Source organism: Aethalodelphis obliquidens, unplaced genomic scaffold, assembly GCF_003676395.1.
Source record: "Aethalodelphis obliquidens isolate GAN/ISIS:26980383/991018 unplaced genomic scaffold, ASM367639v1 scaffold46, whole genome shotgun sequence".
In the NCBI taxonomy this organism is placed as follows: domain Eukaryota; kingdom Metazoa; phylum Chordata; class Mammalia; order Artiodactyla; family Delphinidae; genus Aethalodelphis; species Aethalodelphis obliquidens.
Genome location: NW_020837990.1, coordinates 3,601,753 through 3,618,413, shown reverse-complemented (window position 1 = coordinate 3,618,413; position 16,661 = coordinate 3,601,753). Strand labels below are relative to the sequence as shown.

Here is a 16,661-nt window from a genome sequence, read left to right as displayed (position 1 = left end):
ACAGTGCACAAGTGTTCCAGTTTCTCCACCAAACAACACTTGTTATTTTGTGTTTTTTAAATAGTATCCATCCTAATGGGTGTAAGATGTTACCTCGCAGTGGTTTTGATTTGTATTTGTTTGATGATTAGTGATGTTGAATGTCTTTTCATATGCTTTTTGGTCATTTCATTTGTATGTGATCTTTGGAGAAATGTCTGTGTGAGTGCTTTGCCCATTTTTAAATCTGGTTTTTTTTTTTAATTTTTCTTGATGTTGAGTTTTAGGTTTCTTTATGTATTGTAGATATTAACCCCTTATCGGATACATGATTTGCAAATATTTTCTCCCATTCTATAAGTTGCCTTTTAGCTCTGTTCATTGTATCCTTTGATATACAGATGTTTTTTAGGTTTGATGTAGTCCCATATGTCTATTTTTGCTTTTGTTGTCTGTGTTTTTGGTGTAGTATCTAAGAAATCATTGCCAAATCCATTGTCATGAAGATTTTCCTCTATGTTTTCTTCTAGAAGTTTTATAGTTTTGGATCTTACATGTAGGTCTTTAATGCATTTTGAGTTAATTTTTGTATATGATATAAGAAAAGGGTCCACTTTCTTTTCTTTTTTGCATGTAGGTATCCAGTTTTCCCAGCACCATTTGTTGAGGAAACTGTCTTTTCACTATTGAGTGGTCTTGGCACCTTTATCAAAGGTCATTTGACCATGTATGAGAGGTTTTATTGCTGCCTTCTCTATTCAATTCCATTGGCTATATGTCTGTCTTTATGCCAGTACCACACTATTTTGATTACTGTGGCTTTGTAATATGTTTTGAAGTAAGGAAATGTGAGTCCTTCAATTTTATTCTTCCTTTTCAAAATTGTTTTGGCTAATCAGGATCCTTTGAGATTCCATATGAATTTGAGGATGATTTTTCCTATTTCTGCAAAAAAAATGCTATTGGGATTTTGATAGGGATTTCATTGAATCTGTAGATTGCTTTGAGTAGTATAGACATTTTAATAATATGAAGTATTCCAATCCAGGAACATGGAATGTCTTTCCATTTATTTATGTCTTCATTAATTTCTTTCAACAATGTTTTGTAGTTTTCAGTGTTGTCTTCCTTTTTTTAAAAAAGCCATTGATTTCTGCTTATTTCCTTCCTTTTGCTTGATTTGCCCTTCTTTTTCTAGTTTTTGAGGTAGGAATGTAGATCCTTAATTTGAGGGCTTTCCTAATAAACACGTAAGTGCTATAAATTTCACTCTCAGGACTGCTGGCATCCCACATGTTTTGATGTGTTACATTTTAATTTCCATTCAGTTCTATGTTTTTTTTAATTATTATTTTATTTGAGTCTTCCTGTTTGACCCATGGATTATTTAGAAGTTTAATTTCCAAGTGTTAGGAATTTTCTTCTTATCCTTCTGATGCTGATTTCTACTTTGGTTCCATTATGGTCAGAAAAAAACTCTGCATAATACCAATTCTTCTAAATTTGTTAACGTGTATTTTATACCCACCTTGGTGATTGTTCCATGGGTGCTTAGAAATCATGTATTTTGCTGTTGTTGGATGGAGTGTTCTATATATTTCAATTGGATACTGTTGATTGATTGTTTTATTCAGATCTTATTCTTGCTGATTTTCTGTCTAGTAAGTCTATCCTTTTCTGAAAGGAGGTGTAGGTAGCCATTTGAGTCTGGTTTCTTTTACTTAGCATAATGCATTTGAGATTTATCTATCTTGTGTGTATCACTAGTGATATCCTTTTTACGGCTCAGTAGTACAGTTTATTTAGACATTTATCAGCTGAAGTACATTCTGGTTGTTTACCCTTTTTTGGCAATTTATTAAGAAAGCTATTATAAACACTCACCTATGAGTTTGTGTGTGAACATAAGTTCTTATTTCTGTTGGGTAAATACCTAGAGGTGGAACTGCTGAGTCATTTGGGAAGTGTGTGTTTAACTTGTCAAGCTGTTTTCCAGAGTGACTGTACCATTTTGCTTTCCCATCAGCAACATATGAGAGTTCCTTTGCTCCACATCCTCACCACCACTTGGTATTTTCAGTTTTCTTGTTTCTGTCTTTAATTTTAGCCATTCTAATAGATACATCATGGTATCTCGCTGTGGTTTTAATTTGTATTTCCCTAGTGACTAATGGTGTAGAGCATCTTCTCATGAGCTTATTTGCTATCCAAATACCTTCTTTGATGAAGTATCTGTTAAAATCTTTTGCCCACTTTTGTACTGGGTTATTTTCTTATTATTGAATTTTGAGGGTTCTTTGTATATTCCAGATATATGACCCTTACCAGACATGTGTTTTGTAAATATTTTCTCTCAGTCTGGCTTGTTATTTTATTTTTTATCAGTTTCTTTCAAATAGCAAATGTTTTAAATTTTGATGACATTCAACTTAACTGATTTTTTTCTTTTATGGATTGTGCTTTTGGTGTCATATCAAAGAAATCTTTGACCAACTTAAGATCACAGGGATTTCTTACGTTTTCTAGACATTTTATAGTTTAAGCACATTTATTCATTTGAGTTAATTTTTGTATATGGTTTAGGATATGGATTAACTTTTTGTTTTGTTTTAATTTGGGTATATGAGTGTCATTGTTATAGTGGTATTCATTAATAAGACTATCTTTTTTCTATTTAATTGAGTTTATACCTTTGTTGAAAATCAATTAACCATATAGGTAGACTCTCTATTTCTGGATTCTCTGTTCTTTTCCATGATCTATGTGTCTATCCTTTTGCCAATATTATGCTGTCTTGATTACTGTAGCTTTAGAATAAGTCTTGGGATCCAGGTAATGGAGGTCCTCCAAGTTTGATTTTCTTTTCAAAGTTATTTTGGCTATTTTAGTTCTTTTGCCTTTACATATCAACATTAGGATAAGCTTGTTGAATTCTAGAAAAAAAATTCTGCTGGCATTTTGATTGAGATTGTGTTGAATCTGTAGAACAATTTGGGTAGAATTGATATCTTAATAATATTGAGTCTTCCTGTCCATGAACCAGTATATCTCTCCATTTATTTGTCCATGAATCAGTGTATCTCTCCATTTATTTAAGTTTTCTTTGATTTCTTTAAGTAATTGGTGTCTTGTATTTTTTCACAAAAATTCTGCACATATTTTATTACATTTTTACTTAAGGATTTCATGTATCTAAGTCCTATTATAAATAGTACTATTTTTTAATTTCACTTTTCAATTGTTCATTGCTAGGTATAGAAATACAATTTTTTTTGTATATTGACCTTGTATCCTGCAACCTTGCTAGACTTATTAGCTCTAGTAGTTCTTTTGTGAATTCATTGTCGGCAGTCATGTTGTGTATGAGGCACAGTGTATGTCTTCTTTTCCAATCTATATGACTTATACTTCTTTTCTTTATTTTCTTTTTTCTCTTTCCTTTTCTTTTTCTGCATATCTTGAGAAATTCATGTAGTTTTTCTTATTTAGTGTCCATTACAGTGAATTATATTAACTGATTTCTTAAAATGTTTAACCAGCCTTAAATTCCCAGGATAAATCTCATTTGCTTATTATGTATTACCTTCTTATATGTTGGTGGGTTAAACTTGCTAATATTTTGTTGAGGATTTTTGTGTCTGCTTTCATGAGGGATATTGATCTGTAATTTTCTTTTCATGTCTTTGCCTTGTTGGGTTTTTTTTCACATCTTTATTGGAGTATAATTGCTCTCCAATGGTGTGTTAGTTTCCGCTCTATAACAAAGTGAATCAGTTATACATATACATATGTTCCCATATCTCCTCCCTCTTGCATCTCCCTCCCTCCCACCCTCCCTATCCCACCCATCCAGGTAGTCACAAAGCACCGAGCTGATCTCCCTATGCTATGCGGCTGCTTCCCACTAGCTATCTATTTTACGTTTGGTAATGTATATATGTCCATGCCACTCTCTCACTTTGTCACAGCTCACCCTTCCCCCTCCCCATATCCTCAAGTCCATTCTCTAGTAGGTCTGTGTCTTTATTCCTGTCTTACCTCTAGGTTCTTCATGACATTTTTTTTTCTTATATTCCATATATATGTGTTAGCATACTGTATTTGTCTTTCTCATTCTGACTTACTTCACTCTGTATGACAGACTCTAGGTCCAACCACCTCACTACAAATAACTCAATTTCGTTTCTTTTTATGGCTGAGTAATATTCCATTGTATATATGTGCCACATCTTCTTTATCCATTCATCTGATGTTGGGCACTTAGGTTGTTTCCATCTCCTGGCTATTGTAAATAGAGCTTCAATGAACATTTTGGTACATGACTCTTTTTGAATTATGTTTTTCTCAGGGTATATGCCCAGTAGTGGGATTGCTAGATCATATGGTAGTTGTATTTGTAGTTTCTTAAGGAACCTCCATACTGTTCTCCATAGTGGCTGTACCAATTCACATTCCCACCAGCAGTGCAAGAGTGTTCCCTTTTCTCCGCACCCTCTCCAGCATTTATTGTTTCTAGATTTTTTGATGATGGCCATTCTGACGGGTGTGAGATGATATCTCATTGTAGTTTTGATTTGCATTTCTCTAATGATTAATGATGTTGAACATTCTTTTATGTGTTTGTTGGCAGTCTGTATATCTTCTTTGGAGAAATGTCTATTTAGGTCTTCTGCACATTTTTGGATTGGGTTGTTTGTTTGTTTGTTATTGAGCTGCATGAGCTGCATATAAATTTTAGAGATTAATCATTTGTCAATTGCTTCATTTGCAAATATTTTCTCCCATTCTGAGGGTTGTCTTTTGGTCTTTTTTATGGTTTCCTTTGCTGTGCAAAAGCTTTCAAGTTTCATTAGGTCCCATTTGTTTATTTTTGTTTTTATTTCCATTTCTCTAGGAGGTGGGTCAAAAAAGATCTCGCTGTGATTTATGTCATAGAGTGTTCTGCCTATGTTTTCCTCTAAGAGTTTGATAGTTTCTGGCTGCCTTGTTTTGGTACTAGGATAGTGCTGGCCTCATAAAATGAGTTTTTGAGTGTTCTTTCCTCTTTTTTCTAAAAGATTTTGTGTAGAATTAATATTATCTTTTTCTTAAGTATTTTGTAGAATTTATCAATGAGGCCGTCTGTGTCTGGTGTTTTCTTTACTGGTGGTTTTAACTATGATTAAATTTATTTAATAGATGTAGCCTGATTCAAGTTATTTGTTCCTTCTTGAATGAGCTTTGGTAATTTGTGTCTTTGAAGGAATTCATCCACTTCATCTTAGTTATTGAATTTATGGGCATAAGGTTGTTCATAATATTCATTTATTACAAACCTTTAGTGTCTGTAGAGTCTGTAGTGATGTCTCCTCTTTTAGTCCTGATATTGGTGTCTTCTTTTCTTGATCAGTCTGGCTAGAGGTTTACCAAATTCACTAACCTTATGGACCAGCTTTGGGTTTCATGGTTTGTCTGTTGTTTATATGCATTCTATTTCACTGATTTCTGCTCATATCTTTATTAGTTCCTTCCTTCTTCTTGCTTTGAGTTTAGTTTGCTCATCTTTTTCTAGTTTCTTAAGATGGAAGTTTAGATCATTGATTTGAGACCTTTCTTCTTTTCTTTTACAGGCATTTAATTCTATACATTTTCCTTTAAACACTGCTTTAGCTACATTCTATAATTTTTGATATATTGTATTTTTATTTTATTGAATTTAGAATATTTCCTAATTTTTCTTGTGACTTCCTGTTTGACCCTTGGGTTATTTATGGGTGTGTTGTGTATTTTCCAAATTCTTGGGGATTGTTGTTGTTCTGTTAATGATTTCCAGTTTAATATCATCATAATCAGATAACATACTTTGTATTATTTCAGTTATTTTAAACCTATTAAGTATGTTTTGGGCCTAGAACATGGTCTGTCTTGGTTAGACTTCCATATGCACTAGAAAAAAATGTGTGTTCTGATGTTGCTTGGAAATGTGTATTAAAAATGTCAGTTAGGTCAAGTTTTTAGTGTTGGCCAAGTCTTTACATTGTTAACAATTTTCTGTCTACTTGTTCTATCAGTTACTGAGAAAGGGGTACTGAAGTCTCCAACTGTAATTGTGGATTTGTCTATTTCTACTTCCAGTTCTATTAGTTTTTGCTTCTTTATCTTGAAGCTCTGTTGTTAGATACATACACATTGAGGATTGTTATGTCTTCCTGTTTGAGCTTATCTCTCCCTGTCTAATGGTTTTTGCAGTTATCTCTAACCAGCTCCCCAGACCCCTGGTCTAGAACCAGCTCTTGTAATGGATTTTGGAGACCCTATCCCACTGATTGTAGAGTTAGGGTAAATCTAGTCACCTAAGCAGCAGGTGATTTGATTCAATTCCTGTTGGTAGAGCTACCTTATTACTTCTTTTACCTAGACCCATTGCTCAAAAGAGGTAGCCCGAGGCAGTGGATCTGCAGCAGTTTTTTGCCTCCTTATTTCATGCCCAGCCTCACATCACCCTAACCCTCCCCCTCCTTCAGGCAGTGAACCTGTCTTGAGTTCCTCTCTCTCCACTGGAGTACTTTATTTTCCTTTGCCTAACACGAACTTAACTCCTGACTGCTACTGCCTGATTTGGACCTGGGGTCCAGTGGTCCTGTGGTTTCAGTTGTATGCTTTGTATTTCTGTTCAGTTTCTGGTCCATGGAGATGTCTGTTATTTTTGAGCCTTGGTATGTCTTCTTGCAATTCAACCCTTTCATATTTTATCCATTTTACTCTGTATTTGGAGCAGAAGTGCATTAAAATGTGAATATATGGAGCCATATTGATCAAGGTTTTAACCATATTGATAAATGTAGATTAAAATAATTATTTTAACTGCTGTGTGGTATTCCATTATATGACTAGGTATCTTTATCCATTTACTAGGCAATTTTGACAGCACTTGAATTTAAGAAATAGTGAATTGAAACAAAATTCTATGATTCAAGCCTTGATGAAAAACTATATGGAAAATACTAAGTTCAGTTTCAGATTCTTTGCTATGCATGAAAGATGAGAATAAATCATTCTGGAGGTAGGTGAAATACAGAAGCTTGAGGAAGACAAGTGGGAAACATCTATGGCTTAAGCTAAATAAGAGAATGAGCGCTGTGATGGAAGATCACAAAGAGAAAAGGGAAGAGAATCTGGGAGTGAGTTTTGAGTGCTACCCAAGTGTAGATGGTAGGAAGAGAACCTGTAAAGAGAGATTGAAAGGGGACATTTGAAATGTAGAAAGGAGAAGAGAATTTCTAGAACGGTATTCATTATTGCAGCAAATCATTAAGATGAGACCTGAGAAAGAATGATGATCTGAGAACAAGACCTCAGTTCTAATTTCCACCCTTGCATTCACCAGCTAATAGACTTTGGGCTAGCAAACTGGCCCTCTCTTACTATATCTGTAAAATATGTAATAGATGATCTCTACGATCCTTTCTGCTTCTGAAATGTGATGTTTATGTGTTTTAATAAGATATTGGTGACCTTGAGGAAACTGTTTCAGTAAGAGTGTAAAGTCCCAGCTGTAGAATGCTTCAGAGATTTCTTTGATATGCCATGATATGATACCATACCAGAGAGAGAAAGCATACCATACAGGAGGGATTAAATAACAGCAATCAGATATTTGAAATGTATTTTGAATCCTTCATAATGCCTTGGGAAACAAAGTAAATTTCGTGAATGTTTTTCGTCTAGTTATACTTAATGATTTGTTTCAACCAAGGGAACCATAAGAGATTTTTCATGTTTTATTTGTTGCCTTCCTTAAAGAGAGAGATGTATGTATTAGAGATTTATTTTGGAGTAAAATAGCTTTATTTAGAATAAAGACTCCAGTTGATTCAATATGGGTCTGCATTTGAGAATCAATAGAGTAATAGAATTGTTAGCATAAGACTACTATAGGCCACCTGTGAGCACACTACTGGGATGCCCTTAATCCCATTGTGGTATATGTACCTGCATAAGATGTAAACCCCATCATTTTTCTCTAGGACGCTCCTTGAGGTTGTGAGCTGCTGCTTTTATGGATTTGGAGCCGTGAGGTCCAAATGTGTGAGCTTTCTGCCAGCTCAAAGCCTTTGGTTCTAGGCCTCCTTTAGTCTTCCAGGTTCCTAAAAATTATGTAAAATATTTAATGTTCATATTATTTAGTTAGAATAGTTTTTAAACTAGTTAGAGCTGAAAATGAGTTAACCTTTAGTCTCTGTCCATCTTTGGGTTTTAGATTTTGTCATAAGTTCACCCTCAGACTAAGATTTACAGTAGGAACATTCAGTCTTTTTCAAGCAGTGTGCCAAGTCTTTATTCTAGCTTCATAGACCTGTGATTGATGGTGATTGATGAAATGCTCCGAGCTATCTTAGGAATCAAGAGTGAAAATGGGCAATAAGAGAAAGGGGCGTACCTCTCCCAACCTGACCATCACGCTACTAAAATCTGCTCGTGTGTCTGTCACATCAGGCAGGTGTGCCATGGACAAGGAACGGCTAGTGTGTGAAGGCTTACTTATGTGCACTGGGAGTAGAGCTGCCCTACCCTAGCTCCACTAAGCATGGGTTCATTCCCCGGTCCCCCCTTTGTTAGTGCCACCTTCAGCCCCACCCTACCAGTAGCCTGATTTTTAACTGCTCACGATTAAAAAACCCTTAAAGTTGAAAGAAGCTTTTCTCCTCGTGGGTGTTTTTATTTAATAGGAAGAAAAAAAAAGCACAATGCCAGTTTGCCTGTGGGTAGTGTTCTTCACAAGGTCTCAGCTAGCATTTGGTTCCCATTTATCATTCTCAGTTGCCCATGTGGTCATGCTGGCCTTTATGCTGTGTGTAGTAAATTTTGTTCTTGTTATGATTGATCATTTTCTGTTAGGAGACCGTGGGGAATGCTATTCAGAAGCTCTGAACACAAACACAGACAAATATGTATTACAATTTAACATTTGCTTATTGCAGTACATCCTTGTCAGTAATATCATCCAAGGTAGACTTATAGCATTTTGCCCACTTCAGAAGTGAGACTTATAGATATTAAATATTTTTTAATAATCAGATAGAAGTACTGACTGGTAGAATATAAATTGAGATCATTAATTCTGAAGACTACTTAGTCATCAGAAATCATTTACCACTTAAGACTATAGCTTTGGGAAGAAAAAAGCCCTTTACCTCTTAAGACTATAGCTTTGGGGCTGATGCTAAGAAAAGCTCAGATAATACAGAATATACAGATATAGTTCAGACATAGTTTAGATGAACTTTTGAATACTGAATAAAATATCTAAGGTAGAAATTGGTTTCTAAAATTTACTGGGCATTTTGTAAAATCATGATTTCTTGTATCTACTGATTTGCCCTGCTTAAAGATAATCCAAAGTAAGATACTTAGGAGTAAACATATTATCTTAAAATCATGATCTTTACTTATGTAACTTTTAGGGGGACATATTCAGTGTATATAGTGAGTTATAGTGAGTCACAACTCTAATGCTGTTTCTTCATTTTTACAGCATAAAGAGTGAATATTTGTTATCCTAGTCCGTATCCAAACTTTTATCCATATATAAAACCCTGCTGGATTTACCTGAAAGTTAATAAGTAAACATTGCTTTTAAGATTAAATAAGTGGAAAGCAGGTACAGGGAGCGGTAATGTCAATGGCCCAAAATAAATTTGGAAACTTATGTAGGAACGAAATCATGAAGGGCCTTTTCTAATCAATTGTATTAGTTTTCTGCTGCTGTAACGAATTGCCATAAACTTAGTGGCTTGAAACAATATATACTTATCATGTTATAGTTTGTATGTGTCAAAAGTGTGGGCCCAGGATGGCTCAGCTGGGTTCTCTGCTGAGGGGAGCCAAAATTTTGCCTACCACAATTATGTTAAAGAGTTAGGGCTTTATTCTGATGGGTCTTGAGTGATTTTAAGTAGAGGAGTGTTGTAGTCAAATTTGTGTTTTATGACAATGTCTTTGGCTGTGATATAGACAAGGGTCAATTGGGGACCACCCTGAAGTCTTGGGAAACCATTTGAAAGAGTATCATTTGAAATTCAGTTATAGATAACAGAAGCCACAAACTAGCTATTTTAAGAAGAAAGGGATTTCATACAGGGAATAGGTGCTTACAAAATCTTTGGAAGGGCTGCCTCCCTAGGATTATCCCTAGAGCAGTACCGGAGAACTAGCCCACCAAGGGTACTGCTACCTCTGCTAGCATCAGATAAGGGGAGACTCAGGAAGCTGCTGTCCCTGGTGCTGGATCACACCACCTTAGCTGTGATCTGGAGATCAAGCAAGCTGCTGCCAAGGGTGTTGACTCCAGGAACACACTACTTGAACCACAATCTGGTAATTAGGAAGCCTCTACCCAAGCTGTTCCCACTCCATGTCTGCTAAATCCACTATGTCTCTCCCCAGGGCTGTTGAATGAGATTGATGGTAGTTAAATCTTACCTGCAAAGGAGTGTGGTAAATGTAGTTTTCAGCTTTGCAGCACAGAAAGGCATTCTAGGAGGAGGCTGAAACAAATATTGAGGAAAATTACCCAGCTTATGCATCCAAAGAAAGCTGTAGCAATCCAGGTTATTAACGATAGTGGCTTGAATTTACAAGACAGGTGGGCAAGAGAGATGAAGGTAGATTCATGAAATGTTTAGGAATAGAATTAGTACGACACGGCAAGTGATTGAATGGGAGAAGTGGAGAGGAGAGATAGGAAGGAATCGGGATGACTATTCAGTTCCTGGTGCCATTTGCTGAGATAAGGAAGACTAGAAGAGAAGATGGTTGGGGAGTAGCAATGAATTATTTCTGGACATGTTGATTTTGAGAAAACTATAAGACCTTTTAGAGTGTCCTAATTTATAGGTCATTTAATTTGTAGATAGACTTGACCAACTGCAGACTAGTTTCTGCACAGGGACCATATTTTGTGTAAAAATATGTTTGTGCTTGAGATAAATTCAGTTGACTATAGTGTCAAGTATAAATAAGTCTAGGATCATACAGTTATTATTTTAAGTTTTAGTTTTATAGTTAACTAGATTCAGGGCTTAACACTAGTTCTTTAATCCCATTGTTGAGTAGTGTTTTTCTTTTTCAGAAGGACTCATGGGTGCCCTGTTCCCTAAGTTCTTGTTTCAGAATATTTGCTTGTTAAATTTATTTCTGAAAAAACTTGGTGAGGTATAATATTCCTGGGTCATACTTCCTAATTTACTTATTCGGTAGGTAATGTGTTATTTTGCTCCTGTTTCTTTCACCGGTGCTGAAATCTCCCTTTTCATCTCATTCTGCTGTTTATCATTTACCTCTGAGCTCCTGTTTTATTATATTTATGCACTTATTAATTTCTAGACCTTAGAGTATTTGTGGGGCATTTTCTTTTCATTCAATTATGTTTTCTTTCAGATTGAGTTCTGCCTCTGCCTTTTACTTAATGTGTTTCTCTCTTTTATTCCTTTTGCAGTGGTATGTGCTTAGTTGCCATTTTGTGTCTTATATTCTTGCTTATGTATAAAAGTGGATACCTCTATCTACACCATCTCTTTACTGAAACATAGTATAAGTAAACTCCTTGACCCCTTTGCCATTGTTCCTTTTGTCCCTCCTGGGCAGAGCTTGAGAGCCTGGGGTATTACAATTCTGTCTCCTTTTCTGTAGTCTGAAGGGAAAATATCCGTAGAATTGGGTTCAGCTTATTTGACCCCTAGGTTCTGCTGTCTTTTCCAAGATTTTATTAAATTATCATAACCTACTTTCACTGACTTAAAGGCATATGCTAGGAGATTGGGTGAAGGAAAGATACCTTTGGACTTTGAATCATTTCACTTTTTCAGTTTGCAGCCTTGGAAAATTTCAAGGCCTGGTAGTTTTGTTTTTTGTTTGTGTGGACTGTTTTGTTTCGTTTGCCATTGCTAAGATCCTGACATCCTGGCAGTGGGATGTAGAGACTTCTGATCCCTAAGGTGTTTCCTCAGTCTTCCTCCCAGATGACTCCTTACCCCCCAGCCCAGTTTGCTCTAAATTAGGAAGTATTGGTCAGTACGCTCAGGATTTTGTTTCCTTACCTTCTTTCTGCATAATGGCTTCTGGGGGGTGAGTTAGGACCCTTGCTTAACAGAACCACATGGTACAGAGCTTTTGGTTCCTTTTAAAAGGTTATGGCAATAAGGCAGTTTCCTCTTTTCCTGTATTAGTTGCTGCCGGTAATATTTTACCCTTTTAAAAGAATACCATTTGGGGCTCAAGTCGTGGGAGAAGACAATTCTATAATCTTTTTCATCGTACCATCACCTTTTCCAAGAAGTCCTACCTAAGAAGATTTCAATCATATATTTTCTTAGTGGTGTGTGCGTTTTAATAATGTAAGTCCCAGACAGCAGGAATGTAATGTTAATCCTTTTTATTTGCATATGAACTTAGAACTTACAAAGTGCTTGCTCATCTGTTATTTTATATGATTCTTATGACTGTCTTACAAGGTAGGAAGGGCAGACTTATTATCCCAGTTTTACTAGTGAGAAATCTGAGATCCAAAAGGATTGAGTGAGTTGGTAAGCCACACAGCTAATTATAAGATGGAGTCAAGACTCTGAAGTCAGGTCTTCTGACTCCAAGGCCAGTGCTACTTTACCATACCTGCTACTCCCTTTCATGGACATGATTACTTCCATCCCTGACCACAGATGTCTTACTACAGCTTCCGTGCTCCTACCAACCTTATTATAACACTGATTTAACCGAATCAAAGCCAGTAGGGTGGGGAACGTGGTGGGGGTAATCTTATGACCATTGTATTCTGATCCCGAATTAACCTCAGTATATCTTGGTTATAATAAAGCTAATATTAGACTTTTTCAGCATTTTCCCCCTCTCTGGATTGTAGGAAACTGCTTAGCTTTCTCAATGAAATCAAACCTAGATCCTCCAAGGCTGGCAGCGGAGGCAAGATTTTCCACATGGGAAACTTGTCCTCCTGGGCCCTAGTCTCACCTCTATAATTCACTTCCCTCTTGGTGTCTTTGGCTGTTTATTCCTGCCTTGATCAAGGAACTTGTGTCCCTCATTTACCACTTCTTTACAAGAGCGTATTCTTGACTCTTCCACAAATTCCTTGTGTTACAGTCGACTAGGCTAGGCTGGAACATTCAACAAAGCATCACTGAAAAAGCTGAGTTAACAGCTAACATATAACTAGATGTTTTTGTTTGTAACTTATGCCTTCCCCAGGGGTCGGAAACTGCTGGTCTACGTCCATCTTCCCATCTGTTACCAAGGAACACGTGCTTAGGTATCTGCCTGCCTTGATGCTGGTGCCCAAGCAAGCAGGCTCCACAGAGTGATTAGACTCCTCTCTATAATCTTTGTAGTGTCTACTTTTTTTCTAGGTTCTCCTCTCCTTTCTAAGCTGATTCTTATATAAAGATTAGCAGCAGGCATGTTGGCCATCTTTAGGAGAGACTCTTCCCAGATACACAAGAACGGGGTTTTACTGTGGCCTCAAAAGGGCAACGATTTCAGGGCTTCCCTGGTGGCGCAATGGTTGAGAATCCGCCTGCCAATGCAGGGGACACGGGTTCGAGCCTTGGTCTGGGAGGATCCCACATGCGGTGGAGCAACTGGGCCTGTGAGCCACAGCTACTGAGCCTGCGCATCTGGAGCCTGTGCTCCACAACAAGAGAGGCCGCGACAGTGAGAGGCCTGTGCACCGCGATGAAGAGTGGCGCCCGCACGCCGCAACTAGAGAAAGCCCTAAACAAAGACCCAACACAGCCAAAACTAAAATTAATTAATTAATTAATTTTAAAAAAAAAAGGGCAACGATTTGAGATCACAGATTCCACAATAGTCACCCAATAGGTAGGTAGGCAGGTAAGTAGATATAATATTAGACTAGGATATTAGAAAGATGTTGAGAATAACAGTGTAGTTTACCTATAGTTCTGAGAAGTCAGTAGTTCATGCGCTAGTGGCTTAAGTTGTCACTGTTTTGTTTTGTTTTGTTTTTTTATCCTCCTAGGTATCATGAACTAGTCACAAAATATGGGAAGTTGGAGCCTTTGGCAGAAGTGGACCTGAGACCCCAGAGCAGTGCGAAAGTAGAAGTCCACTTTAACGACCAGGTGGAAGAAATGACCATTCGTCTGGACCAAACAGTTGCAGAACTAAAGAAACAATTAAAAACTCTAGTGCAATTACCCACTAGCAACATGCTTCTCTACTATTTTGACCATGAAGCGCCCTTTGGCCCAGAGGAAATGAAGTACAGCTCTCGAGCCTTGCATTCTTTTGGCATTAGGGATGGAGACAAAATTTTTGTGGAATCCAAAACAAAATAACCTCCGCCAGCCTTGTGAGAACACACGCATTAGGACTCGCAGGGCATTTGTTCCCATGAGGTTTCCTTCAGGAGGGAGAAGTTTGCTCTGTTTTGTTTTATTTTGTTTTGTTTTGATTTGTTTTGTTTAGGTTTCAGGGGGGTTTTGTATATTTCCCCCTAGAATGGGTAGGGGGCTGTTTTTGGTATTTTCTACCACAGATTCCTTCTACTCTGCCACCAGAATTGGCCACATCTCCAGTTTCTGTGCCCTCCCTCATGAGAGGGGACTAGGCAGCCACCGACTTCTTACTGTGTTCACTGGGATCTGTCTACTGCTTGGTCCTCAGGACCACTTAGGTGTACTTGTGATGATGGCGTGAACAGCATTGTCCCCTCAGAAGAGTATCTTGCACTTAAATCAGGAAACAAGGAATCTTTCCAGGAAGGGGCAACACATCTCTCTCCCAATTCCTCCTTTTCCCCCTCCCTCTCTCTCCTTTCCTTCTTGGGTTCAGTTTTTCATTTTGACTCGTGTCCATACATGTTTACCTTAGTTTTATTCTGTCCATAATGAACTTCTTATTTTTCAACTTGAGTAACGTTTTTCTTCATTTCTCCCTTTTTAAATAATTTCAAGTGTGTCACGCATTTGTCAGCCTGATTCTGATCTCAGGTACAGTTAGAACCTATAGCTCTGTTAGGGTCTGGAAGGAGAGTAGATGGAGTGTTAGAATTCCAGGAAGCACAGGCACAGCAGCCTGATCACTCTGTATGTAACTATCTCAATTTTAATGTTCCTCCCACAGTTATATCAACCATTACTGACATGAGCTACGTCACATTCCAGAGTTCTTCGCTTTTTGCTTTTTGAATGTATTTCTTCGTATCTGTCTATCTTTTTCATTACTTTAAACTACTGGGAATGGAGGCCTGACTTTATGAAGAATCCAACAGAGCAATGGATATACGTGCCAGGAGAGCTGAGAATTAGCTAGTAAACTCTCTGTAGTGTGTATGAGGGAGTCAAGTGGGGGGAGTATGGGAGAACGAGTACTGTGACTTTCCTGCCTGTCATCATTGGAAGCTTTTGCTCTTGCACTTTGCATTCGAAGTGGGAAATTTTAATCAAAGGGAGCTTTGATTCCTAGTTTTTCCCTGGGATTTTGTGATGTCATAATTGAACAATTCTTTTTGTTTTACATTTCAGTTTAGTTGCCCCTACAGAAGAACAACTCTGACTAATCTCTGAGTAAAGTATAAGTGTCAAAACTTCAGATTTGCCTCCAAGTCATATTTTTTGCAGAAGCATATTTAAAGCACTTTCCTTTAAAAGGTAGTCCTTACCTCCTCTGAAATCTTTTTGTCTGTTCTTCTATTCCTTTGTTAATCAGTGTAATCTCTTTCTTTGATATATGTCTTTCTGGATCCACCATGTTTACAGATAGGAGACTTGAGAAGGACTTAGTGCACCTGGGGCAGAAAATGTGCACATGAAGTATTTTTCAAAGAATGTAATTGTTACCCGATTGAGTTTGACCTTTTGACCTTTGTTACATGATTCCGTCCCTCCTACAAATTCTTTAATTTCTTAGGAAATTTTTAGGTGACTCTTGTAAACTCTTCACGGATGCTACTTTTTAAATTGTCCTACGCCATGATAGCAGATGTTTATTCTCTTAATGCACTTCAGGTTCAGTATCTGTAAAGCCTTTGACCCAGGCCTGCTGAGTCAAATCTACATTCACTGTAACATTGAAAGTGGAAACCAAAGGGTTTGAGGAAGATGAATGATGCCTGTTCTCCTTTTGCTTTATCTTTCAAAATCATAAAATCATAAAAATGAGCGATGGAGATCCAGGCTGGGTATAGACAAGAATAATTATTTTGCAATCACATTTTCCTGACAGGTTTTTGGAAGTGGGAAAAAAGTGTGGCAACAGTGTCAGGAAGATTAAAACTGTGGATGCTTTGTGTACGTGTGCGTGAGTGCAGACGAGTTTGAGAGAGAAACAGTGTAACTGAGCTTTTGTCAGCCTGAGAAACAGATGCCCCCTTATTTTTTGAGGTTGTATGACCCCCGACTGTCCCACAGCAGAAAGCAGAGCAAACACTTATGCTTTAATCATCAGTGGAATGATGACAATTAATAAGATATTTTATATATGACAAAGTTTTATGAAATGCTTTTTTACTATTAGAGACCTGTTCCTTCTGCTATTACAGAACACAGTGCTCATCGACTGCAGGCATAATTCTCCGATTACACAGTTGCATGTCAGGGGAACTTCTCATTTAATTCAGTGGCCGTGGGTATTTTTAGGGCATTGTAATTGATTGTTTTAATAATTGCTAA

At 37.2% G+C, this 16,661-nt stretch overlaps 1 protein-coding gene across 7 annotated transcripts in view; it reads left to right on the top strand.

The window, feature by feature from the left end:
• TBCEL (tubulin folding cofactor E like) overlaps positions 1-16,661 on the top strand; it is an 80,958-nt gene that overhangs the window by 61,105 nt on the left and 3,192 nt on the right. For 5 of the 7 annotated variants that reach the window (XM_027082005.1, XM_027082002.1, XM_027082003.1 and 2 more), the window contains one exon: positions 14,009-15,916. The exons of the other annotated variants lie outside the window; for them this stretch is intronic. In XM_027082005.1, coding sequence (XP_026937806.1) covers positions 14,009-14,327 — 319 coding nt within the window. In that variant the 3' untranslated portion in view covers positions 14,328-15,916. Of the gene's footprint in view, positions 1-14,008; positions 15,917-16,661 lie in introns of those variants that run through there. 7 annotated transcript variants of the gene reach the window in all.